Source organism: Amblyraja radiata, chromosome 20, assembly GCF_010909765.2.
Source record: "Amblyraja radiata isolate CabotCenter1 chromosome 20, sAmbRad1.1.pri, whole genome shotgun sequence".
Taxonomy (NCBI): domain Eukaryota; kingdom Metazoa; phylum Chordata; class Chondrichthyes; order Rajiformes; family Rajidae; genus Amblyraja; species Amblyraja radiata.
Genome location: NC_045975.1, coordinates 2,178,233 through 2,203,463, shown reverse-complemented (window position 1 = coordinate 2,203,463; position 25,231 = coordinate 2,178,233). Strand labels below are relative to the sequence as shown.

Below are 25,231 nucleotides of genomic sequence, written 5' to 3'. Positions count from 1 at the left end.
ACGGTACAAGGCCCCAACGACAAGGGAAAAGGTCGGGTCCCCCGTACAGGGAAGAGATTTAAAAGTCCCCCCCCCCCCATATACACAGCTAAAAACAATATATAAACTACAACCAAACTATACACTCAACAGGACAAAAATAAAAAAGACAGACGGACTGCAGAGGCCGCTGCCGCGAGGCGCCGCCATTTTGAGACATTTAAAATATTAAAGTGTTGCACAAATTATAATATTTAACATCAATATTTATCACTAGATAGACACAAAGCTGGTGTTTCAGCAGGTCAGGCAGCAACTCGGCAGAGAAGGAATGGATGACGTTTTGGGTCGAGAGCCTTCTTCGTCTCGGGCTGAAACGTCACCCATTCCTTCTCTCCAGAGATGATGCCTGTCCCGCTGAGTTACTCCAGCTTCGGTTTAAACCAGCATCTGTAGTTCCTTTTTACACAATATTTAGCACTCCCTGGCACACACGTTTTATGCTCAACTTGATTTGGAAACCCTAATGAAGTTAGCATATTGATGTAGCATGCCACAAATTAGGAAGACTAAATACAAACATCAACAACACTACGTGTTATTCCTCGGGTTCGCACAAAACATTACTCCAAGCCTGTTAAGATACCTTCTGGAACTCCTCCATACTGGCTAACCTTTCCTTCCAATTGCTGCTGTCAAGTTGCTGTAAGCAGGTGGCTGGTAGTACAGCTGCAGCTTGCTCTTCACAAACGTCAAACTTCCAAAGAAGGAGAAAAAAAAACTTTAAACATTGAAAATTTGAAATAGTTGCAAAAATCCTGAAGACAATCCTAAAAGATACAATGGAAACAGAGCAGAATCGCAACGCATCACCACAAAATAACAATAGGTTTAGATTTGAAATAACAAAATTTTTGATTAAGAGCCAGTTTAAAGAGAACATCAAGAAAGAGTTAATTTGTCATATTCATTACGGCCCCATTTACCCCCCACCAAATAATTCCACTGTTTTGCAGTTAAACATGGGAGATCATTTTGAATGTTAAGCAGGTTCACAGGTATTTCAAGTACAAGTATTCAAAAGTGATCACTTACAGACAGATCCTCTTTAACTTCAGCTGCTTTTTTCCCTTTCCCACTTGGACCAGAAGGAGGCACAACTGCCTTCATTTTTTTGGATGCCCCAGCAGACTGTAAAATATCAAGTGCAAATGTTTCTTAAACAATTATCCTCACTAAAGTACTTGAAGTGATTCTTATTAATTACACTACCACAGAAGCATTATTGATCAGATGTAATATTTTCCATTTGTGAAATGTATTACTCAGTACAAACACTAAATTTAGCTCCAATGTATTCAATGTGGAGTGTTGGTCAGTAATTTTGCAGACAGCACCAGGTGTGCAAAATAACCATGCATCTATACTGAATGCAACTCTAACCAACACCATTGCATATCATTAAAATGCTAAATACAAATAAATTTTACAACCACATTATTCAGGACAAAATAAAAAATCACAATCACAATCATACTTTTAGCCAAGTACATTTCGCAACATACGAGGAATTTCATTTGCCAAGTCAGTCATACAAATAAAAAGCAAGGAACACACAAAATACATTTTAACATAAACATTCACCACAGTGACTCCTCCACATTCCTCATTGTGATGGAAGGCAAAAAAAAAGTTCAAATCTCTTCCCTTCTTTGTTCTCCCGCGGTCGGGGCCTCAAATCCTCCGTTGACGGGGTGATCTCGACTACTGTAGCCGGCGTTGTTTGGGCCCTCCCCATCGGGGTGATCAGCTCCTGCATCGTGGGGATGTCAGATCTCCCGTGCTGGCGATCAGACCTCGGGTCAGGGCTGGTCGAGCCTCTGCGTTGTTGAAACTTCCCTACTCGGCCTCTCCCTAGACTGTGAGCTGTTGATGCCAAGTACACAGGCCGCAGTTGGAACGATCCCAGGCAAGGGATCAGCTCCGAGGTTAAGTCCACGCCCTGCGGTGGGGCTCAATTCAGTCCCATGAGGCCTCCAGCTCCATCCATGGTAGGCCGCAGAGCGACCCGAAAATTAAACTGAAAAAAATTTCCCCCGACCCCCTCCCCTACATAAAACAAACCGGAGGACATTTACACGAACTTGTAACACACTAAAAATAAAAGACAAAAAAACAGACAGACTGTTGACGGGGCTGCCAATCGTGCGGTGCCCGTTGGCAGAGTGACTCACTACCTTGTTTGCAGAAGTCTTCTTTGACAGCACACCAGTTCTGGTCGCAGAAGCATCTGCTTTGTCCCCACTGCTTGAGGCTGAACATCCTTTTCCCGTAGCTCCAACATTTGCCTCTTTTGATGCATTACTTTTCTTCCCGTGAGCAAGTTCTACTTTATCTGAAGCTTCTTTAATCTAAAACGACAGACAATATTCAAATCATAAAGAACATTTGTGATACCAGACATGATCTTACACCATCTCAAAACAGCGTCAACTCAGAGTCAACACCCAAACACCAGAGGTTGCAGGGAGATCTGATAGAAATATATAAAATGATGAGAGGCATAGATAGGGTAGACAGTCAGAACCTTTCCCCTGGGATCAAATACTACACAGCTTTATGGCGAGAGAGCAAAATTTGAAGATGACGCTCAGTGCAAGGTTTTTTTATACACAGAGGGAGGCGAGCGGTTGGAACAAGCTGCCCAGGGGGTGGTGATTAAGGCAGTTATGATAGTGGCATTTAAGAGACTTTTGGATAGGCCCATGAATATGTAGGAAAATGGAGGGATATGGATTATATGCAGGCTGATAAGAATTGGTCATGTTCAGCACAGGCATTGTGGGCCGAAGGGCCTGTTTTGTACTGTACCGTTGTATGTAAACCTCTCAACCCTTTACCTTGTCTGCTCATGACTGATGGCAGCCGCATTTCTCAAATGTAATTATACACAAAATTATTCCACATTATTCTTCAAACTATAATCTTCTCCTTTGAAAATTGATTGTATTGAAAGCAGAATTTGCAATTTAAGGCAGTGGAAAGAGAAAGCAGATTCTATAACCTTGCATTGTGTTACTAAGACACAGCGGCCCTTACCGCATGCTTAACCGTAAAAATCTAATCCAGGATTCCAGCCAGGAGTAGAAATAATTACCCGAGGATAGAGATCGTCTACATGGATTTTAGTTAGGCATTTGATGAAGTCTTTAATGTCCCTCAGGGCGGTTGATCCAAAAGATAAACACGCATGGGGTCCCAAGTTATTGGTCATTCAGAACTGACTTCTTCGTAGTAGGCTGGGTTGTGGTGGGTAGGTGGGTGTTGTTTTGGCTGGAGGTCCGTGACCAGTGGTGCTCTGCAGGGATTTGTGCTGGGTCCTTTTATTTGTGATACATACAAATGGCTTTGACCTCAATGTGGAAGGTTGGTTAGTAAGCTTGCCAATGACACCAAAAGAAGTAGAGTTGCAGATAGTGAAGAAGAATGGCATAGATTAGTGGAATATGTCTGGAATATCCTGTGTTTTGTGTCAAGTCTAAGTTTGTGTGCCAAGTGGCCTTATTGAATTTAAGGCAAGAGGAAAACCACATAAGAAAATATTCCACACCTAAAAGACACTTGGACAGGCACATGAACCAGAAAGATTTATCAGGATATGGGCCAAATGTAAGCAGGTGGGACTAGTGTTGGTGGGGCATCTTGGTTGGCATGGGCCAAAGGATCTGTTTCTGTGCTGTAAGGCTCTATGACCCCATCAGCAAGTACGTGAAACATTATGATTTAAAAATGAAAATCTTGTTACTTGTGAAACATTGATTATAAAATGTAAAACATTCATTGCATAATGACTCACCTTTTCAAGTTTCAACTTATCAACATCAGCAAGGAAAGGATTCATGATTCTCTCGCCAACAACTTTCAGAGCAGTACCCAGTGCTTCAAAGGCAGCATCCCTCACTTCAAGTGCAGAATCATTAATTTGCTGAGCAGAATAGGATTATATTAGTTTTCTGGGTTCACAAATTATTTTATTTATAGACAATATATTGTTTAAAAAAAAGCAAAAAGATTTCAAAAAGAATATTTAAATCACAACAGGTTCATAAACTTTCATATTCTGTTGCATACCTTAAGCAGTGCAGCACAAAGTGGTTTTAAAAGGCTTTTTGGCAATGTGGATGGAGTACAGTGACAGAAGCTTCTTGCCAAGAAGAGTGCTGCTTGTTGCTTGATGGATGGATTTTTGTTATCCATTACAGCCAACACATCTTCACTCAAGTTCTGTAATGTGGTCTAAATGCAAACATTATTAAATTTGTTACTCCTTTCTACATTTTCTGAACAATATTTTGGCAGCATTTGTTCATGCAAAAGTTTCAATGAAATGTGATGGACAAGATACAAGACCACAAAATTAATGTTCCAATCTAATAAATTCTAAAATTTGACAATTAACTACGACAACTGCCATAGATAATCGTTTTCATCAGATAAGCCAAATGAACTGCTGGCATTTACCAAAGAACAACAATTGTCGACTGAAGTCAAAGAAAGTAACAAAAAGCCAAAGACAAAAATTATGAGCGAAAAATAAACTGCTGGAGGAACTCAGCAGGTCACGAGTTTGTGGCGGAGAGGCATCAGGTCGAGACCCATCTTCAGAGTCAAATAAGGCGGCTGAATCTCTGCAGTGTTAGACAGGACCCATTTTTCATGCGTTACTATGCAAACGTCGCCAGGATCAGCAGTCACAGAAAGTGTCACAATTGGAGATTTGGGATATCAGGTGATCACGAAACTCATAATTCACACACAAGTCTCTTTCCCTATTCTTGGATGATGTACAATGCCCTCCATGTTTGGGACAAAGATCCATCATTTATTATTGGCCCCTGTACTCCACAATTTGAGATTTGTAAAAAAATTAAATTAAATTAAAAAAATCACATGTGGTTAAAGTGCACATTGCCAGATTTTAATAAAGGCCAGTTCATGGACATCACCAGTTGTTGAGTGTCTTCTCTGGTGATGCTCTGCCAGGCATGTATTGCAGCCATCTTTAGCTTCTGCTTGTTTTGGGGGTTAATCCCCTTCAGTTTTCTCTTCAGCATATAAAAGGCATGCTCAATTGGTTCCAGATCAGGTGATTGACTTGGCCACTCAAGAATTGGCCATTTAAGCTTTGAAAAACTCCTTTGTTGCTTTAGCAGTATGTTTGGGATCATTGCCTTGCTGTAGAATGAACCGCCGGCCAATGAGGTTTGAGGCATTTGTTTGAACTTGAGCAGATAGGATGTGTCTATACACTTTAGAATTCATTATGCTACTATCAGCAGTTGTATCATCAATGACAATAAGTGAGCCAGTTCCTTCAGCAGCCATACATGCCCAGGCCATAACACCCCCCACCACAGTGTTTCACAGATGAGGGGGTATGCGTTGAATCTTGGGCCGTTCCTTCTCTCTTCCATACTTTGCTCTTGCCATCACTCTGATACGAGTTAATCTCATCTGTCCATAAGACCCTGTGGTTGCTCTTTTAAATACTTCTTGGCAAATTGAAATCCTATTTTTGCAGTTAACCAGTGGTTTGCATCTTGCATTGTAGCCTCTGTATTTATGTTCATTTAGTCTTCTGCGGACAGTGGTCATTGACAAGTCCACACCTGAATAGTGTATCTCATCTGTCGGACAGGTGTTTGGGGAATTTTCTTTATTATAGAGAACTCTTCTGTCATCATCTGTGGAGGTCTTCCTTTGGCCTGCCAGTCCTTTTGCAATTAGTAAGCTCACTAGTGGTCTTTCTTCTTAATGATGTTCCAAACAGTTGATTTTGGTAAGTCTAAGGTTTGGCTGATGTCTCAGTTTTATTCTTGTTTCTCAGTCTCATAATGGCTTCTTTGACTTTCATTGGCACAAATTTGGTCCTCATGTTGATAAACAGCAATAAAAGTTTCCAAAGGTGATGGAAAGACTGGAGGAAAAACTAGGTGCTGAGAGCTCTCTTATACATACATTAAGGAGGCAATTAAACACATTTGAGCAATTACAAACACCTATGTGTCCCAAACATTATGGTGCCCTGTAATGGGGGGCTACGTATAAGCACTGCTCTAATTGTATAAATATGGCCTTTATTAAAATATGATAATGTGCACTTTAACCATGTGATTTTTTTCTATTACAAATCTCAAATTGTGGAGTACAGAGGCAATGATGGGTCTTTGTCCCAAACATTATAGAGGGCACTGTACAATACGATAAAACTTTATCCCAAGAGGGAAATTGATCTGCCAACAGTAATAAAAGCACAAAATACATGAAACATTAAATTAAAGTGATGAGTGGAAAGGATTGGGGATGTGCAAAGAGTGGGTAGGGGAATCAGTCTCAGTCTACGCCACAACATAAGGGGAAGGAGTTGTACAGTTTGATAGCCACAGGGAAGAAACATAAAAAAACATCCTGGATGCAAAGTAGAAGTGTATCTACAGAAATCTGAATGCATGATTATATTTTGCTACAGGAGAGGAAAAGTGGAAAATTCAAAGTTTCCATGGTTGCAATCATTGCATCAGCAAAGATTCACATGCACTGATATAGGTTAAAGGGCCTGTCCCACTTGAGCGTCATTTGCGCGTAATTTACGCGACATCATTTACGTGTCACGACGCAAGTCTACAGTTCAAGTAACGTGGACTCAAAGTAAAATTTTCTCTTGTGGAAATACACAATCTAGGACAAGTACCATCGTTAGCCAAAATGTGACAGCTATATATAAACAGCCGACAACTATTAACATATCAACACATTCTTTAGAAGTGTGAACGTTGAACTTACTGTAAGAAAAACTGTATCAATGGCTTCTTGCAAAGCTTGAACTACTTGAGGTTTTTTCTCTTTAAACTTTTCCAATAGTGTTGGCATCACCTGAAAGATTAAACCCATTGATGAACAATTGTGGGAGACATTAAACATGGAATTATAGCATTTAAAAATGCACATGACAATTCAAAACTATATTCGCAATTGATTCATGCGACAACCAGTGATGGTGATACAGATTCAGGCAGATGTCATGTTGGCCTGTGGAATAGGTGAAAAATATTTGCGGTTTTGGTTGATTAGAAGTCCTAATCTTAACTGAAAAAAAGGAGATCTAAATGGATGTTAAAAGAAGCCATGGCATTGCATAAAGGGCAGTAATCATCTTGGATCCTCAACACAAAGTTTCTCCAAATTTCATTTCACGCTACTCAGAATTACAAATTCTATTTGAGAAGCAGTCTATATGTGCATCATATATTTGCACCAATCTTAAACACTTACATGTCCAGCATAGGTTTGGAACTTTTTCCTTAACCCAGCAGCTAGGCCAGTGAGACACTTTGCACCCAATGCGACAAGCAGCACGTTAGAGTCTTTTCCAATGACCTAGAGTGGAGATCAAAAAGATGATTTCAAAATTCAGATCTGGCAATCTGAAATAAAAACAAGGTTGGAGATGTTCAAAAGCATCTGCAAAGAGAAATGTTAACGTTTCAGATGGACCACCTTTCCACAATAGTATGGATCAGATTAGTGGACAAGACATTGCTGGAGGATCATTGTGACATTACGAATGTTAGCATTATTTGTGACCTATCAACTAAAATGTGTACTTGGCAGAAATATACAGCAATGCTATGAAAAGGCGTAGGAACACTGTATCCAGCGTCTTTGCCAACTTGGTCAAAGTCTACTTTGGAGTCCCCAATATAAAATGCAATCTACTTAGTTTGACTCAACTGGTCGAGGTATATCAAGCAATAAAGATGCAATTTTGTTTTGCGGTCCAGTACAATTGTGAGGAAGTGCTACACAAGCAAAAATCGGCAAAGGCTTTTTCACAAGCAACATGACAATAGACTTATCCTTTGCCCTTGGGTGGATGTAAAGGATCCCTAGGCACCATTATAACATGTTCAGTAGTTATTCCACAATATTCCATGCAGCATTTATTCCTCATTCTACATTTACTTAAAGATCCTTATCAAAAGCCATAAAGCATAACTACATTCCCTCTAAGAAAGGGTCATCTTAATAAGAAAAATTGCAAAGCCAAAAGAAATTTAAAAACAAAACTATGTGGCAAAATTTGAAACTAAAGCCAAAATACTATGTGCAGGAAAAAAGCAACCTCTTTCATAAAACACAAGACAATCAATTTTTACACTTATGATTGATTATAATTGAAATAGAATAGATTGTGCTGCATCGCTCAACATCACTTGAAATCCAGTGCTCACAATCCTATTTCTTCTTCCCTAAAAACCCAGCATGAATGAAAAAGAGTTGCAAGGGCCAAAAATCTAGTTTATATTCTTGCACAAATTCTTCAATTGGGGTATTTGCACTAAAGAAACAATACAGTACAGATCAGCAGCGTTTACAATTAAGCACGCTGGTGAAAAAGCAAGTACATATTTACCCTTTTAAGTGCTCTCACAACATCAGAATAATCTCCTGATTCTAGTCTGGGATTTTTTACAAGCAGCTCAAGGGCTTCCAGCGCTTCTTTGCGCTCCTGCCATTTTTTGGCTTCCTATATTAAGAGAAAAATTAGGTTAGTTTGATCAACACATCAGATCTAACGACAACCAATCATTGCCAGATTCTTAAACTTTTGCCAAATTAAATCCCTGCTTGAGATTATTGGTCAAAAAAATGCTGACATTAAATATCTTTAAAAAAAAACTTCAATGTGAACACAAACCATATAGCTTGTTGTTTTGAAGCAATTTACCTCAACCACGATGCCAATTGAAACAAGTTCAATCTGACCAATTTCATAGAAGTATTTAAGCCAATATCTTGCCAAACATGACCCATTTACACCAGATCTACCATACAACATGACAATTTACAAAGTGAACAAAAAAAAGTAGCCCCTATTTTTCTACATCCCCAATTTGAACTGCAGGCTGTAGACTGAAGCTTTCACTCCTTCATAAAACTACATCCAGGTTCAAATAGGTCTCCCTTCAGCAGCTATGAAAGTCATTATAATTTTCAAAATACACGAATGAAAGATAAAATCCTAACAAGAAATAAAAGCATCAATCCTACCCAAAGTAAACCTTAAATATTTCAGTTCAAGTTAGTTTATTATTGCATTCAAACTACGACATTGATTTAAAGTTGTAAAAATGCAGTTTTTACATGAAAACTGGAGACATTAAATAGAATTCCTTCATTTAATCTCAACCAAAACAAAGTGTTCCAAATATGCAAGATTACAGTAATTTAAACACACTTACAATTTTATCATAGAAATCTTTTGGAAGCTTTAAAAGAATCTCAACAGGTTCTAAGAGTTCATAAGCATCCACAACAGGAGCATCATCTTCCTCATCATCTGCAAGAAGATCATAAGATACCTTCAATATGTTTGCCTTCAACATAAACAAAGTTGGCAGCCAATTTTCTTCCTGCTTCTATTTCTATGTTCTATCCATGGAAATTAACTGATGCGAAACAAGTTTAAAAATCAAACTGTGTATTTACACTGTGTTTTTTAGAATCAATGTACTTTACTGACCCCCTTCTTCATCGCCTGTTGCTTGCTGCTGCTCAAACTTGGCTTTGAGATCTTGTTGAGAGCGCAGAAACCTAGTTTGTTTGGGGGCCGAGGTTGGCAATTTAACCCATTCCTCTTCAAGTTCTTTCAACTAAGAGAAAAATAAGAGACCAAATACTTATTACTTAACAGTTAGGAAACATGATGCAGCAATATCAATTAATAAACATGTATGAATGTACCATACCTGCACAGAATTAATATTTTGCAGTGGTGGACGCAAGGCATCACGAATCCATTTATATACTTCCACTGCCAATAATTTGGCCTCATCTCGAACTGCTTTTTCGCGCGATTCAAATAATTTTGGCAACACCTTGACAATTGGCTTGAGTTGAACTATTTTTGAACCAAATTCACTAGAAAGAATAGTTAATTCTTGTTAGTTGTCAATGAACTTGATCAGCATTAAAAATGCAGTGATGCGTTTACTAAGGATATTTTAACACAGCATTCCAAAATTGAATCAGGCAGGACATGATTTTTTTTCATGGTTCAAGGTACAAACTTCATCAGAAAGCAAGCACTTGAATAATCAATTACTTTAAGGAAATCAGTTCACTTTTCTTTGGGATAAAGCTTTCTAAACTAGCAAGATGTAATCTATAGATTAGATGACATCCTATATTTACCCGAGGGCCTTCCTTAGGGTTTCGATGCAGGCGACAATAATCTTGGGATTTTTGTTGTCCAGTCCTTTAACCAGCTCCTCTTGCACAGGCTCAGTCTTCTCTATTTCCATGTACATAAGACATATTTCTATCCCCATCTCCTTGGCTCTGACTTTTGGTTGATTAAAGACCTTATTTACAACTCCAGATACCACTTCTCCAGCAGTTCTGAAATAAATAGCAATTAATTATTTAAAAAGTAGTGTAATAATTACATAGCCAAAACAGAAACATGAAGTACCATATCAGGTGCACATGAACAAAAAAAAAAATCTAAAACACAGTCAAAACGATTCCCTAGTATATTTTCCTCAATTTATGTCAGGCCAAATAGTAACAATATGTACTGAATCATGCCCCAACAAATGATCTCAAATCAAGCTAGACCTGCACTTGCCCACAGTGAACAGTGCAGGCAAAGTATAGCTTTATTTATAGTCGTAATGCTTGTATTTTGTTTGTAGTTGAACTGTGTTTAAACTTTAACATAGCTTTGACATTGGACAAAACTAAATAGGAAACAATTTTTGATTTATTTTTTATTTTTTTAAACTGAATATTTTCTACATTAGATGGAAACAAATCATCGGTGACAAGAAGCTGCTGGTACTGGAAATTTGAGCAAAAAGCAAAATGCTGGAAGAACTCAGCAAGCAGGCAGCATCCATGGAAGGAATGGACATATGACATTTCATGTTGAGACCCTTCTGGGAGTGATGAGATAGGTGGGGTTAGGGGGGAGTGGGGAAAAAAAAGGTGAATATGAAAAGCGAGTTGACTATTTTGTGGAGCCACAATGTCATTCCCTCCACAGATGCTGCTCGACTCAGAGTTCCTCCACTGCATTGTTTTTAGCAACAAATCATTGTCTATAAGAATATAAAGTATTTTGTGAAATACATTTGCTATGCATTAATGAAAATCACATCTGATGCAAGCTTGTAGTCATGGTAATTAAATACTTAATTTCCAATTTCACTACATTATGTAAAGATTCTAAAACAAACTTCAACATTCAACCCCCCCCCCCCCCCCCCCCCCCCCCAATGCCACCCACACATTCTTAGCCTTGCCTTTACAGAATTCAAGCCATATATAGAAAGAAAGTTACAATAGATTTTAACTTACTTTCCGGCCACATGAGCATTTGTTATGTAAACAAGTGCTGCTTCCAGTCCTTTCAGTTGAGCTACTGCATTTGAATCTGTTACAAACTTTTTGATTAATCCCAAATATTTTGACCATTCTGGGTTCTTTTCATCAGAAATCTTCTGAAATAGTTTTGCAGCTTCTTCATAGCCGTTCAGTCTAGCCTTCCACACCTGAAACATATTTGCTTTTCAGTCAACATCTAGGATGCTGCACCAATATTAACACATTGCACATCTTGCCATCCCACAACAACCACCTCATTACTCGCTTACACTCTGGGAATGTACCAGGTCCTATCCATATTTGTCTCGATATGAGACATCACTGCTGTTGTCTCTTCTCACTCAATGGCATAAAAGTGTTCTTACAACCCATTGGAAAGCACAAGTGTCAGAAAACAAAGCAATCAAGACAATGGCAACAATCTTCCCATCCCCTGGCAGTGGGACAGGGCCAAATGAATGGATATAAAAGATAACTTTACCATCAACAGTCTACTTCACTGTTCTGGCCATGTGTAGTTGATTCTATCAAGTTCCAGGCACATCTCTAGATCGTAGAAATGTTTTGAGACAAGTAGCAAGTCACGTGCTGTCTTATCACCAGCCTCTGACCTCCTCTTGAATCTAAAGTATTTGTAGTTGGTCCAGTTTAGCATCTGATTAATAATGACCCCTGCCCCCCCCCCCCCCCCCCAAATGATGGCAGGGCAACATGCAGCGCTAACATGTGTGGATGCCAACAATAGGCAGTACTCTTGGACGGCTTCAAAGCCTGGCAATGATAGTACAAATGTTATTTGCCACACTTGAATGTCAACCAAGTCTTGCCATAAGCCTTCAGGCCTTGCCACAATAGGATTGAACATTGTGCAATGAGCACATTCACACTTCCAAACTTATGATAGAATCTGTTACTGGTGAATCAACAGAAGATGGTTGGGAACTGAGCATTTCCTGGAGAACCTGTGCAAATTCCTGGGGTTAGGAAAATTAAGCGACAACCACAATCATTTTTCTTTGTGCAACCATTGAAGCGCTGCCACAGAGCCCATTGACTGAGACTCTTTGATACTGACTGCCTGAAAATCACAGGCAATCAATCACTATATCATGTATACATTTCTGCCGAGAAAGCCGACTACATATTATACACAAAATGTACCGTACTAATTTGTGCACACACCTTTTTAACACAGAGAGTTGTGAGTCTGTGGAATTCTCTGCCTCAGAGGGCTGCGGAGGCTGGTTTTCTGGATACTTTCAAGAGAGAGCTAGATAGGGCTCTTAAAGATAGCGGAGTCAGGGGATATGGGGAGAAGCCAGGAACGGAGTACTGATTGGGGATGATCAGCCATGATCACATTGAATGGCTGGCTTGAACGGCCGAATTGCCTATGCCTGCACTTATTGTCTAATTTCTCTGTACTCTATTACAACTGCTTTAATCTATACTTCAATTCATTCCCTTCAGCAGAGATCAGGTTTGTTGCTATAGGTACCTGCCAATGTCTATACTTACTTATGTATCCTGGTGATGCAAATAAACACATACTTCTGTAAGACCTGATGACTATTGTAAACTTAAAACTTTTGTAGTTACCTTGTGCTGCCTGAACAAAAGAATTCATTATCAAGTCCTGGTTCTTTTCAAAGTTTGTCATCTCAACTTTTCCATTCATTGCTGGTCACCCACAATGTCTTCACTACATTTATCAACATTATATTTGCAATCTCCAACCAACTGTATAAATAGAACTATGAATTATCACTCAATTCATCGTTCTGATACAACAATTGACAGTTTCATTTGCTAGCACAACTGCTCTCATGCAATAGTTATGTTCTTCAAAAGCTATGTTATAGAAAACTCCATCTGATAAACAACTGTTAATGGGGGGGGGGGGGTCAGAGGTTAGAGAATTTCATACTTACGATTAACAGTAAGTCCCTCCCCCACACACAAAATTAGACTTTTTCAAGTCAAGTCAAGTTTATTCGTCACATACACATACGATATGAGCAGTGAAATGAAAAGTGGCAATGCTCGCGGACTTTGTGCAAAAAACAAACAAACAAACTACAAACAGAATCACATATTCTTTTACATATTACATATTGTGGGAGGAAGGAAAAAGGAAAAAAAACAGCAAATTTTGAAAAAACAGTAGAATGGTACAGTATAGTTAGTCCCTGGTGAGGTAGGAGTTTACAGTCCTAATGGCCTCTGGGAAGAAACTCCTTCTCAACCTCTCCGTTCTCACAGCATGGCAACGGAGGCGTTTGCCTGACTGTAGCAACTGGAACAGTCCGTTGCAGGGGTGGAAGGGGTCTCCCATGATTTTATTGGCTCTGGAGTTACACCTCTTGATGTATAGTTCCTGCAGAGGGGCGAGTGAAGTTCCCATAGTGCGTTCGGCCGAATGCACTACTCTCTGCAGAGCCTTCTTGTCCTGGGCAGAGCAGTTCCCAAACCAAATCGTGATATTTCCGGACAAGATGCTTTCCACAGCCGCTGAGTAGAAGCACCGGAGGATCCTCCGAGACACTCTGAATTTCCTCATTTGCCTGAGGTGGTAAAGGTGCTGTCTTGCCTTACTCACGAGTGCTGCAGCGTGTGATGTTCATGTCATATCCTCAGAGATGTGGACTCCCAGGTATTTAAAACAGCTCACACATTTATCCTCAATGGTGTGTACGTCCTCGGATGATGTGCCCTCCTAAAGTCCACGATCAGCTCCTTAGTTTTTTTGATGTTCAAGAGGAGGCTGTTGTCCTGACACCAGGACATGATTTTTGTTACTGCTAAAAATACTTCATGCTGTACTTTGCATTAAGGTGTCAATGTAGAAGTGTCAAGAGAAGCAATTGCTTGTCAATGGCATGGCCACCCATATCAAGACGGACACACTTGAGACAATGGCGTCTAATTACTGTGGTCACGTTCCTACCACACCGCTCCCTCCCAATAGACAATAGGTGCAGGAATAGGCCATTCGGCCCTTCGAGCCAGCACCGCCATGTAATATGATCATGTCTGATCAACCAAAATCAGTACCCCATTCCTGCTTTTAGAAACATAGAAATTAGGTGCAGGAGTAGGCCATTCGGCCCTTCGAGCCTGCACCGCCATTCAATATGATCATGGCTGATCATCCAACTCAGTATCCCGTACCTGCCTTCTCTCCATACCCTCTGATCCCCTTAGCCACAAGGGCCACATCTAACTCCCTCTTAAATATAGCCAATGAACTGGCCTCGACTACCCTCTTTGGCAGGGAGTTCCAGAGATTCACCACTCTCTGTGTGAAAAAAGTTCTTCTCATCTCGGTTTTAAAGGATTTCCCCCTTATCCTTAAGCTGTGACCCCTTGTCCTGGACTTCCCCAACATCGGGAGCAATCTTCCTGCATCTAGCCTGTCCAACCCCTTAAGAATTTTGTAAGTTTCTATAAGATCCCCTCTCAATCTCCTAAATTCTAGAGAGTATAAACCAAGTCTATCCAGTCTTTCTTCATAAGACAGTCCTGACATCCCAGGAATCAGTCTGGTGAACCTTCTCTGCACTCCCTCTATGGCAATAATGTCCTTCCTCAGATTTGGAGACCAAAACTGTACGCAATACTCCAGGTGTGGTCTCACCAAGACCCTGTACAACTGCAGTAGAACCTCCCTGCTCCTATACTCAAATCCTTTTGCTATGAAAGCTAACATACCATTCGCTTTCTTCACTGCCTGCTGCACCTGCATGCCCACTTTCAATGACTGGTGTACCATGACACCCAGGTCTCGCTGCATCTCCCCTTTTCCTAGTCGGCCACCATTTAGATAATAGTCTGCTTTCCTGTTTTTGCCACCAAAATGGATAACCTCACATTTATCCACATTATACTGCATCTGCCAAACATTTGCCCACTCACCCAGCCTATCCAAGTCACCTTGCAGTCTCCTAGCATTTTCCCACCATGTCCCTTGATTCCTTTAACCCCAAGAGCTAAATCTAACTCTCTTGAAAACATCCAGTGAATTGGCCTCCACTGCCTTCTGTGGCAGAAAATTCCACAGATTCACAACTCTGGGTGAAAAGGGTTTTCCTCATCTCAGTCCTAAATGCCCTACCGCTTATTCTTAAACTGTGACCCCCGATTCTGGACTCCCCCAACATCGGGAACATTTTTCCTGTATTTTGCCTGTCCTATCCCTTAAGAATTTTAAATGCTTCTACAAGATCCCCTCTCATCCTTTTAAATCCCAGTGAATACAAGCCCAGTCGACCCATTCTTTCCTCATGTCAGTCCTGCCATCCCGGGAATTAACCCGGTAAACCTACGCTGCGCTCCCTCAATAGCAAGAATGTCCTTCCTCAAATTATGATACCAAAACTGCGCACAATACTCCAGATGTGGTCTCACCAGGGCCCAGTACAACAGTAGGACCTCCTTGCTCCTAAACTCAAATCTCTAATTATACAGGAGGCCATTCTGTCCATCAAGTCTACACAGGGTCATGGTATACAATATTAGTCCTATTCCACACACACCTTGCAACATATTCTCAGCTTTGATTCCTTATGTCATTAACCTACGCCAAAGGACAATTTATCCATATGTTTTTGGGATGCAAGACGGAACTGGAATAGCCGGGAGAAACTCTGCACCCGAAGCATAAATCAAACCCAGATCCTTGGAAGTGTGAGGCGGCAGCTTAACTTTGCACCATGTGCTGCACATGTAGATGTAGATTGCAATTTCTACAGACGTCCTCTGTTAGCTCTGATAGTATTCACAAGCCAGCTTTAAGTTGCAATATGATTTTATTTTCACATTTGGCGTTTTACAGCACCCTATTTCAGGATCTAGGCTGCTTGAGAAGACATGTTAACATGCCAATACTTTAATCATGTTTAATTAACATTTATCTTTAGTATTCCTACCTTTTAGGTTTCAGCTTGCTTAGCTTTCTAGAGCAAATGATTCAACTATTGACCCTCAAATTTTAAGTGATATATCTGCTACTTCCTCTGGCAGATCTTTCAGTACGCGTATCACATCAATACCATGAGGAAACCGTTGCCTTTAGAATTTTTACCCTCTCGCCTTAAAACGATGCTCCATAGTCAGAGCTGCCAAGTAGTACGGATTTTCCGTATTTTGTACGGAAATGCGATAAGAATACGGATGTACAATTTTAAATATGGATTTTTTGTATAAATCGGCCCGACTTCCCGTTTCATCTTGCTGCTTAAAAAATGCAGGATATAAAACTGTAACTCTAAAAATTATAGCAGATTAAATCTATTAGTATTTTAAATTTCAAGATTTAGATGATTATTTTTGTAAGCTTTGATCTGCTTGTCCCGTTTAAAAGCGCAGTTTAGCGCGTGGGAATTTAAACAAAGAGCTGTCCATTACAGCTCTATGGGTTCTAAATATAGCCCTACCGGCTGGAGCGCTATGGGCTTTACACAAAGCGCTAAGACCACAGCGCTATGGGTCACAGACTGTTTGGGGAGGGAGGGAGAGAAGGAAAAGGAGAGAGGGAGTGAGGGAATAAGAGAGGGAGGCTTCCAAAATGGCTTCTACATCATTATCTGATGCTAAAAGCAGGAAGCAGCCGTTCAAACAGCAGTATACAAAGAGATGGCAATGAATGCACTGTCAAGTAAAGTGCGTAGAAGACATGTCAATTGGTAGCAAAGTTATGCATTCTTGATCATGGGTATGACTGCACATTTTTTTCAACATACTGATTTCCTCAGTAAAATACTGATTTTCAGGTACTAGAATACTGAAATGCTCTGACAAAACTAGGCAGCTCTGCATAGTTTATACTCTCTCACCCAGAGGAAAACAGACTCTAGTTATTTACTCTATCTATCTATGCCCCTCAAATTGTGTACATCAATCTCATGCCAGAGCTTGAAAGAGTGATTTTCAGGAACAAAAACACTATGGTTAAAAGACCAGGTCAAAGATAGGAGTACTTGGAATGATACTTTTGAAATATTTACAAAATTATTCAAGACAAGAATGGAACCTAATACTGAAATGATTATATTTGGCGTAATGGAAGATGGGAATAAATTGAACACATCTCAAAATCTATTCCTTAACTATGGTTTAATAATAGCAAAAAAATTAATTCTTAAATTTTGGAAGGGTACATCAATACCAACGCTTAAAATGTGGATTGTGGCTCATCTTGAGGAAATGCGATTCCTCCTAATGGATAAATCAGACCAATTCATAACGAGTTGGTCTCCATTCGTCGTTTTTTTGGAATCATATGGTGCAACACAATTGTAAAAAATTGTAAAAAATAACTGTTTCAGGACTGGACGAGGGTTGGTCAAGACTATAAATAATGATCTCCTTTTCTTTTTTTCTTTTCTTTTCTCTATTCTCTCTCTCAACTTTCTTCATTTACTCGTTTTCTTTTTTCACACACTATATATTTCACATCTTTCTATCCTTTACTATCTAACTTCTTTTTCTTATTCTAATCTTTTTTCAGTGTAACAAAAAAAAAAAAAAAGAAGTTGTACATAAAATGTATTATGAAAATATATATTAGGCACTTTGGTGCCATATGACTGTACTTACTTCTAATAAAATAAAATATTAAAAAAAAAAAAAAAAAAAATAGGAGTAAACCTCAAATGTTTCACCTCTCAACATACATAGGACAGTAGAGTATCCCAATACTCTAATTACCCAAATATGAGTGGGACCAAAGTTCTATCATCCATGGCAAAACTGCCCATCAGAATGCCACTTCACCTCAGAGTTGCTCTTTCCTCAATTAACCATAGGAGTTCAGGGTGTACCAAAAACAAGATGGATTTCAGAATCTCAAAGGTTTCTTAAGAGTGCACGAATGAGGCAGGAAGCAGAAAATCATGTAATCGTGACTCCAAAACATAATTGTTATTCTTTCATGGCTCAGTCAAAATACACAATTTGAATCCCCTGAATTGGACTACTGCAAAGGCAGCTTCAAAAAGACATCTCTAAAAATGGGTAAAGATGCACGAATTATAGACGCTGCTGCTTCCAAAGCATGTCGAGCAAAATCCAAGGTTCTACATCTTCAGTGATATTTTACATGGATTATATATCTCAAATCCAATAGGAACTTTAATTACTAATATTCAATATCAAAATCTGCTTAAATATATTCAAAAATCTTTTACATACCTTATGTTCACACTTTTGATCAATTGGCAATTTTATCCATTCTGATTCATCACCCATGACTATTGTGTATTGTGCTCACTGAAGCCTAGAGAAACAAACAAATATTACTAGCCAGAAAAGAAATAGCCATATATATGTGAAGTACTTGACAATATTACAATCTGATCCCTGCACGAATCAGCTGCAAAGATGCACAAAAAATAAATTCCAATGCAGGTTTCCCGTTCCATGTCAGCACTATATACCTATATATATACCTATACTGCTTAATCTTGATTTACTCAGAAGGATCAAGTCACACAAAAGAATGGTAGAGAGAAGAATTGAATATGCACACAAATGGATATTGTCCAAGATACATCTAAACAAAAACACCAAGGATAACCTCAATGCTCTTAATTTGAAAGTACAAGCATATGAAACTGAACCCCTTTAAACAAAGTTTTTTCATTCACATTAAAGACGAGCGTAAATTGCAGCAAAACAAACAGTAAAAACACATGCAAGTCATTCAATGTAGATTATTTCAATGCAATTCAATCCATATTGATTCAACTATCCAGAGGGAATCTCAGATCAGCCTACCAAGACCAAAGGTTGCACTGCTTTCTTAGGTTTTAGAAATCCTTCTCATTAATGGAAGTAGCAGCAAAAGCTAAATTCATAGCTTTTATTCATAAAAGAGTGAAAATCTTTGAAACACGGTGGCATAGCGGTAGAGTTGCTGCATTACAGCGAATGCAGCGCCGGAGTTCAGGGTTCGATCTTGATTACGGGTGCTGTCTGTACGGAGTTTGTACGTTCTCCCCGTGACCTGCGTGAGTTTTCTCCGAGATCTTCGATTTCCTCCCACACTCCAAAGACATACATTCCTTATTAGTTTTACTAAATGTGTAGTTTGGTAGCAAGCCAGGAACCACAGGTGTTGCATTAGAAAAACTGCCCAGAGACAGCTCATTAACCACAATGAATTTTGCCAACTTACTTTGGTAACTGGATCAACATTGCTTTGTTTCCGCCTAGTCCCTAAGAGCAAACAAACTAACATTTTTTTTCATATAATTCCTCATCCAAGCAAAAATAAAGTAAAAGTCATATTGACATATAGTATAGACCCTTTGGCCCAGCTTTGGCTGACCAAGAAATCTACTCAAGTTAGTCCTATTTGCACACACCCCAGTTGCAAGGAGGACTTTCTTTCTAGTTCGAGGGCTCAGAATAAAATTTTCCTTGCAACTCAGCTTTGGAGCACTTTACAAGCTTCACTGTGGCCTTTCTTTTTTCTAAACTGTAGGCTTGGACTATTTAATCTCTATTCAAGCAGCAAATTCACCATCCCCAAATCCAGTTAAGTTCTGCACTTCCCCATAATCTGTTTTACTGAAAGATGATCAAAATTGCATATAGCGCACATTATTCTCACTAAAGCCTTATTTAATTGCAATAAAATATCACTATTCCTTGTCTCAGAACTTCTTACAAGATGCACCTTCTGTATTTCTTGCTTTACCCGGATGGTAGCTTTTGGAAATTTGGACTAAACTAAACCTAGATCCCTTGGAACATCAGGATTATCTAAATGCATATCTCCAATCCGATTCACATACTTTTGGGGAAGTGCAGAACAAATTCACGTCCTGGGCCCAGCATATTGAGGCAATCACAAAAAGCTCATCACAAGGATATTACATTTGTCTAGAGTTTATTTTTGAGACAGCATGGAAACAGGTCCCCTGGCCTATGTCGAGCATCAATCACCCGTTCACACTAGTTCTATGTTATCCCACTTTCTCATCCACTCACTGCACACAGGGGGAGGTTTACAGCAGCCATTTAACCTACAAACTTGCAAGTCTTTGGGATGTGGGAGGAAACCAGAGCACCTGGAGGAAACCGGATGTAGTGAATATCTACAGATATAGAACATGCTGACTGGTTGCATCACAACCTAGTTCAGTAACTCAACAACCAGGAATGAAGGTTGCTGAAAGTAATACATTGCCCAGCAACGAAATGGAACTGCAGAAGGCACTGCCTCAAAAAGGACCGCTCGTAATCAAAGACCAACATCACCCTGGCCATGCTCTCATCTCACTACTACTGATGGAAAGGTGGTACAGGAGCCTGAAAACTGATCTCCTGCTCAACAACTATTAAGCTCTTGAACTCTGCAATACACTAACCACAACCCTAACTTGGCAACTATGATCTACTATGGACTTTGTTTTGGTTGTACCATGGATTTTGGATTCACATTATCCATGGTCAGGTTATCTAATATTACTAATTATTAATTCACTGTATTCATGATTATGGTATTTGTGAGTTACTGCATCAATAGGCCCATAAAGTGGCAGCAAAGAAAAATTACATTGTTCTGCTGCCGATGCATATGACAATTAAACATATTTTTAAAAATATTTTGTTTGTGGGACCAGTGAATAACTTATATTTATATTGCATCTGCCATATTCCTGCCCACTCACTGCTTGTCAAGAGCATTGTGTTCTAGTCATCATACTCAGAAAATATCCAAACTCACTTTCCCCAATTAATTCAGATGAAAATTTAGTAGCTGCTCAACATTATGTGCAAATGTCTCAGGATATCCGCCGCTCCTTCCCTCAAGTCGACAATCAGCTCAACGTCAGCAAGACGAAGGAGAGCAAGATTGTCACTCCTGGTATCAGGACAACAATGTTTGTGCATCTTCCTGCTCTTGCTCGGAATTGGAATGTTTTATCAACCTTATTTCTAAATTATCTTTCCAACATAGAATGGGTACAATCAGACTTTTGCTCGGAATTGGAATGTTTTATCAACCTTATTTCTAAATTATCTTTCCAACATAGAATGGGTACAATCAGACTTTCTATCTCCCTCCTGTACTCTGACTTGTCATTACCCATTACATGTCCAACAATGGTGGCATAGTTGACGAATTTAAAGATGGCATTGGAACTCTTATTCGGCTAGTCATGGGTATAGTTCGAGTAGACCAGGGGACCTGAGCACAGCCCCAAGGTGCTCCTGTGCTGATGGTTAGGGGTGGAAATGTTGCCAGTTCCCATTGACTGTGGTCTGCTGATGAGGATGTCATGGGTCCAGTTATATAGGGGTGAGCAGAGACCAGTTCTCCAAGTCTGATAAGTTTGGAGGGGATGATGGTGTTGAACGTCGAGCTGTAGTCAATGAACAGCCTGACATACATATTCTTATTGCCCAAGTAGTCCAGTAAAAGGTGGAGTGCCCGATTGCACCCCCCATTGATCTATTGTGGCAGTAGGCAAATTGTAGTGTGCCCCAAATGGGAGTTGATATGCGTCATAAGTAACCTCTCAAAGCACTTCATCATCATTTATGTTAGTGCCACAGGTCAGTACACAAACGCATACCAATTTACTCTATTTGGTATTAATAACCTCCTCCTCATCGAAGGGGTCAACACGAGGCAAGCTCTCATTTTGCTCCTACCATTAGGAAGATGGTACAGGGAGGTTTCACGGCAGTCGGGTCACGACCCATGACCCGTACTGTTGCTACGCTACTCCAAATGGATTACACGCGATGAACTGCAGGTAGGCACTTACCATTGTTTCCAGCGTAGCGGGCCCGTTAAAACCCGCTGAAATTGTCAAATTTTGCGCTGTAAATAATTATGGAAATCGGGATAAGCGTGTGAGACATTTAGCATACTTCACAATTCCAAAAGTGAGGAGAAAAGACGGTAGATAGAAGCGAGAGCTGAAGGGGACAACAACAGCCAGAGTGCTTGGCGAACATTGGCCGTTTGCTCACTGCATTTCATCAACAGTAAGGCATTATTTGTGTTTTTTCTTGATTCCTTTGGCATCTAAAAAGTTTCAGAAGTGATAAATCTGGCTGTAATTTTTTTTAATCGCCCATGGTTCTCGTGGGTTTTTACATACAAAATGAAAACGCATCTGAAGAAAAATTTACAGCCAGATTTATCACTTCTGAGAATTTTTAGATACCAAAGGAATCAAGAAAAAACACAAATTATGCCTTACTTGATGAAATGCAGTGAGCAAACGCGATAATTCCCAATATTTTCAATGTTTACCAAGCACTTTAGCTGCTGTAGTCCCTTCAGTTCTCGCATCTCTATACCTTCATTTCGCTTCACATTTGGAATTCTAAAGTTGGGTACATGCCTCTCACTTACCCAGACTCCCACAAATTTTTTCAGCGCAAAAATTCACCGTTTTGGCGATTTTTAACAGGTAGGAAAGTACGCGTTTCTAGCCTTAATAACATATACCAGAAATGACGGATGTCTTCCAGTTGGATTTAGGGGCTCCGTGCGTCGAGCCCTCTGACCCATTGACCTTTCGTGCAACCCCCCCTACAGGTGCATGGAAACCATGACCACCAGGTTCAAGAGCAGCCACTCGCCCCCCCAACAACTATCAGACTCTTGAACACCACACACTAACCTTATCAACTATGGACTGTCTTTGGTTGCACCTGGTTGGCTTAGGTTTTTGCACTAGTAGTGTTCTTGATTTTTTCCCCTGATGTTATATAATCTGTGTATATTGCATTTACAAGCCTGTTAAGCTGCTGTAAGAATTTCACTGTTCTGTTGTCAATACATAGGACAATTAAACATCCGTGACACTCTACAGCATCATTATCCAAACTAAACTAAAATGGAAACCAAATGCAAGTCTTTGGAATTTACTCAAGTCAGAATTATACTGGGAGTTATTTAAAATCCATTGCTATCGTCGCATCCTTTTCACGTCGCCTAATGGTCAGTCGACGAGGCAAATCATTGCTCTCTTTCGTGGGACGTGTGGCCAGAAATACTCGATTACATTTTATTTTGCTAACGGCTGAATGCAAATAGATCATTGCGTTTGCAAGTGCAGAAACCGCGTGACTAGCGGCAGGCTCACAGCGACACAGGCGCGGATGGGATTTCATCGAGGTGTTTTCAAACAATAACACAGCCAGGCCGCGGCCTACAAAACGGTACGGAGCCCTCGCTCATGAAGCATCATTTGTGATACTGAAAGTCGGCCGATACAATAAAACCCGGAGCAATTCAACTAGTACATCACAAACAGAACACTGGAGCCTTGCCACATATCTCCTCGCTTCCCACCCTGTCCTGACCTGATGCTGCAGACAGTCAAGAGGCCAAACGGGCCAGTTCCCTCCCCACACACACACATCGGCACCCGAGGTGTTAAAGGAGAAGCAGCCACATCGTCAGCTGATGGAACAACACCGTCCCGACCTCTAGGAGCTGCCACTCCCCCTGTCCCATCCCTCAGGGTGGGAGAATGCGCGAGTGAGTGCATCACCGCTTCCCCCCCCAAGACCAACAACTCCCTCATACTCTCTCCCTCGTCACTCCTCACCTTCTCCACACCCCCTCCTCCCCCAGACCTACAGATCCCCATCCACCTTTCTCCCTCCCCCTTTTTGGTTTCCTGGTCCTCCAAAATATTCCAAATGGTATTTAAACCGGAGGTGGTGGAGGGAGGACTTCAGCCAGAAAGGGTTTTGGGGAGGAAAGAGCTACCTTAAATTTAGTTGCATCTGGTTGGGTAACTATGGTAGGGTGAAGACTAAGACTAGTCCATGATTTAATTTCCCCATCCTCCTCACACACCCCCCCCCCCCCCCCAAACCTGCCCTCCAGCATGAAGCGGGTGTGTGTGGGTGGGTCGGGGGCTAAGGTCGGGACGGTGGCGGCGGCCCAGCCATCATTGTGTTCACGGCCGGCTGCTGAGGAAGCAAAATGGATTCACCTTCACCGCGGGCCTTATGTAACGGCGCCGGGTCGGGCTGGTGCGGTGTGGAGCCGCCGCCTGTGTGTGTGCGCGGGTGGAGGCGCTTTCCCGTCACGGAGCCCCCGCCGGGGGGTGATGATGATGGCGCCGCCGCCGCTGCTGTTGTTGTTACCGGGGCCGGTGTTGTGGTGATGATGCCGCTGTTACCGGGGCCTGGCTGTGGTGATGATGCCGCTGTTACCGGGGCCTGGCGAGGGTGATGATGCCGCTGTTACCGGGGCCTGGCGAGGGTGAATGCCGCAGTTACCGGGGCCTGGCTGTGGTGAATGCCGGTGTTGTGATGATGATGATGGCGCCGCCGCCGTTGTTTCTGTTACTGGGGCCGTTGGTCGCGACCGTTGGTGCTGAAGCGCATTTGAAATCCCAGTCGCGCACCCCCGCATCAAGCCGCCCCCTGATTGGCCGCCGTCCGGCCTCCGTAACCCACCTCCTGATTGGTCGGATTTAAACCTGACCGGCCCGCCGCAGCCGTTGCTCCGGATTGACGTGCAGGTCAGCCAATGGGAGAGAGGGAGGGAGGGGGCGGGACATGGGTGGGCGTGAAGGACGGGACGTCGTCGACAAACACGCTGTGACCACTGGACCCCGCACTGGACTGGCCACTGGACCCACTGGCGCCACCACTGGACCGGCCACTGGCACCACTGGCCACTGGTTCTGGTTGTGGCTAGTTACTGTGCAAACACCTCATCAGTGGTTATCTCGCGCAAGTCGGAGTGAGTAGAGTAGTGATTAGATTTTGAAGTGGGCCTTTTTGACCAAGTTGATGATATCTAGATGTTCAATCC

At 41.1% G+C, this 25,231-nt stretch overlaps 1 protein-coding gene across 3 annotated transcripts in view; it reads right to left on the bottom strand.

The window, feature by feature from the left end:
• The window catches only part of ckap5 (cytoskeleton associated protein 5), a 63,894-nt gene extending 39,068 nt beyond the window's left edge, over positions 1–24,826 (bottom strand). For 2 of the 3 annotated variants that reach the window (XM_033038632.1, XM_033038633.1), the window contains exons 1-15: positions 24,402–24,817; positions 18,619–18,703; positions 11,401–11,594; positions 10,234–10,440; positions 9,789–9,960; positions 9,563–9,692; positions 9,282–9,379; positions 8,453–8,566; positions 7,312–7,416; positions 6,823–6,912; positions 4,111–4,275; positions 3,836–3,964; positions 2,217–2,390; positions 1,075–1,170; positions 626–736 (exon numbers count right to left, since the gene is read on the bottom strand). In XM_033038632.1, the coding sequence (XP_032894523.1) occupies positions 626–736; positions 1,075–1,170; positions 2,217–2,390; positions 3,836–3,964; positions 4,111–4,275; positions 6,823–6,912; positions 7,312–7,416; positions 8,453–8,566; positions 9,282–9,379; positions 9,563–9,692; positions 9,789–9,960; positions 10,234–10,440; positions 11,401–11,594; positions 18,619–18,675 (1,842 nt within the window). In that variant the 5' untranslated portion in view covers positions 18,676–18,703; positions 24,402–24,817. Of the gene's footprint in view, positions 1–625; positions 737–1,074; positions 1,171–2,216; positions 2,391–3,835; positions 3,965–4,110; positions 4,276–6,822; positions 6,913–7,311; positions 7,417–8,452; positions 8,567–9,281; positions 9,380–9,562; positions 9,693–9,788; positions 9,961–10,233; positions 10,441–11,400; positions 11,595–18,618; positions 18,704–24,401 lie in introns of all 3 variants that reach the window. The other variant, XM_033038634.1, reaches the window with a different exon arrangement.
• Positions 24,827–25,231: the final 405 nt, after the last annotated feature.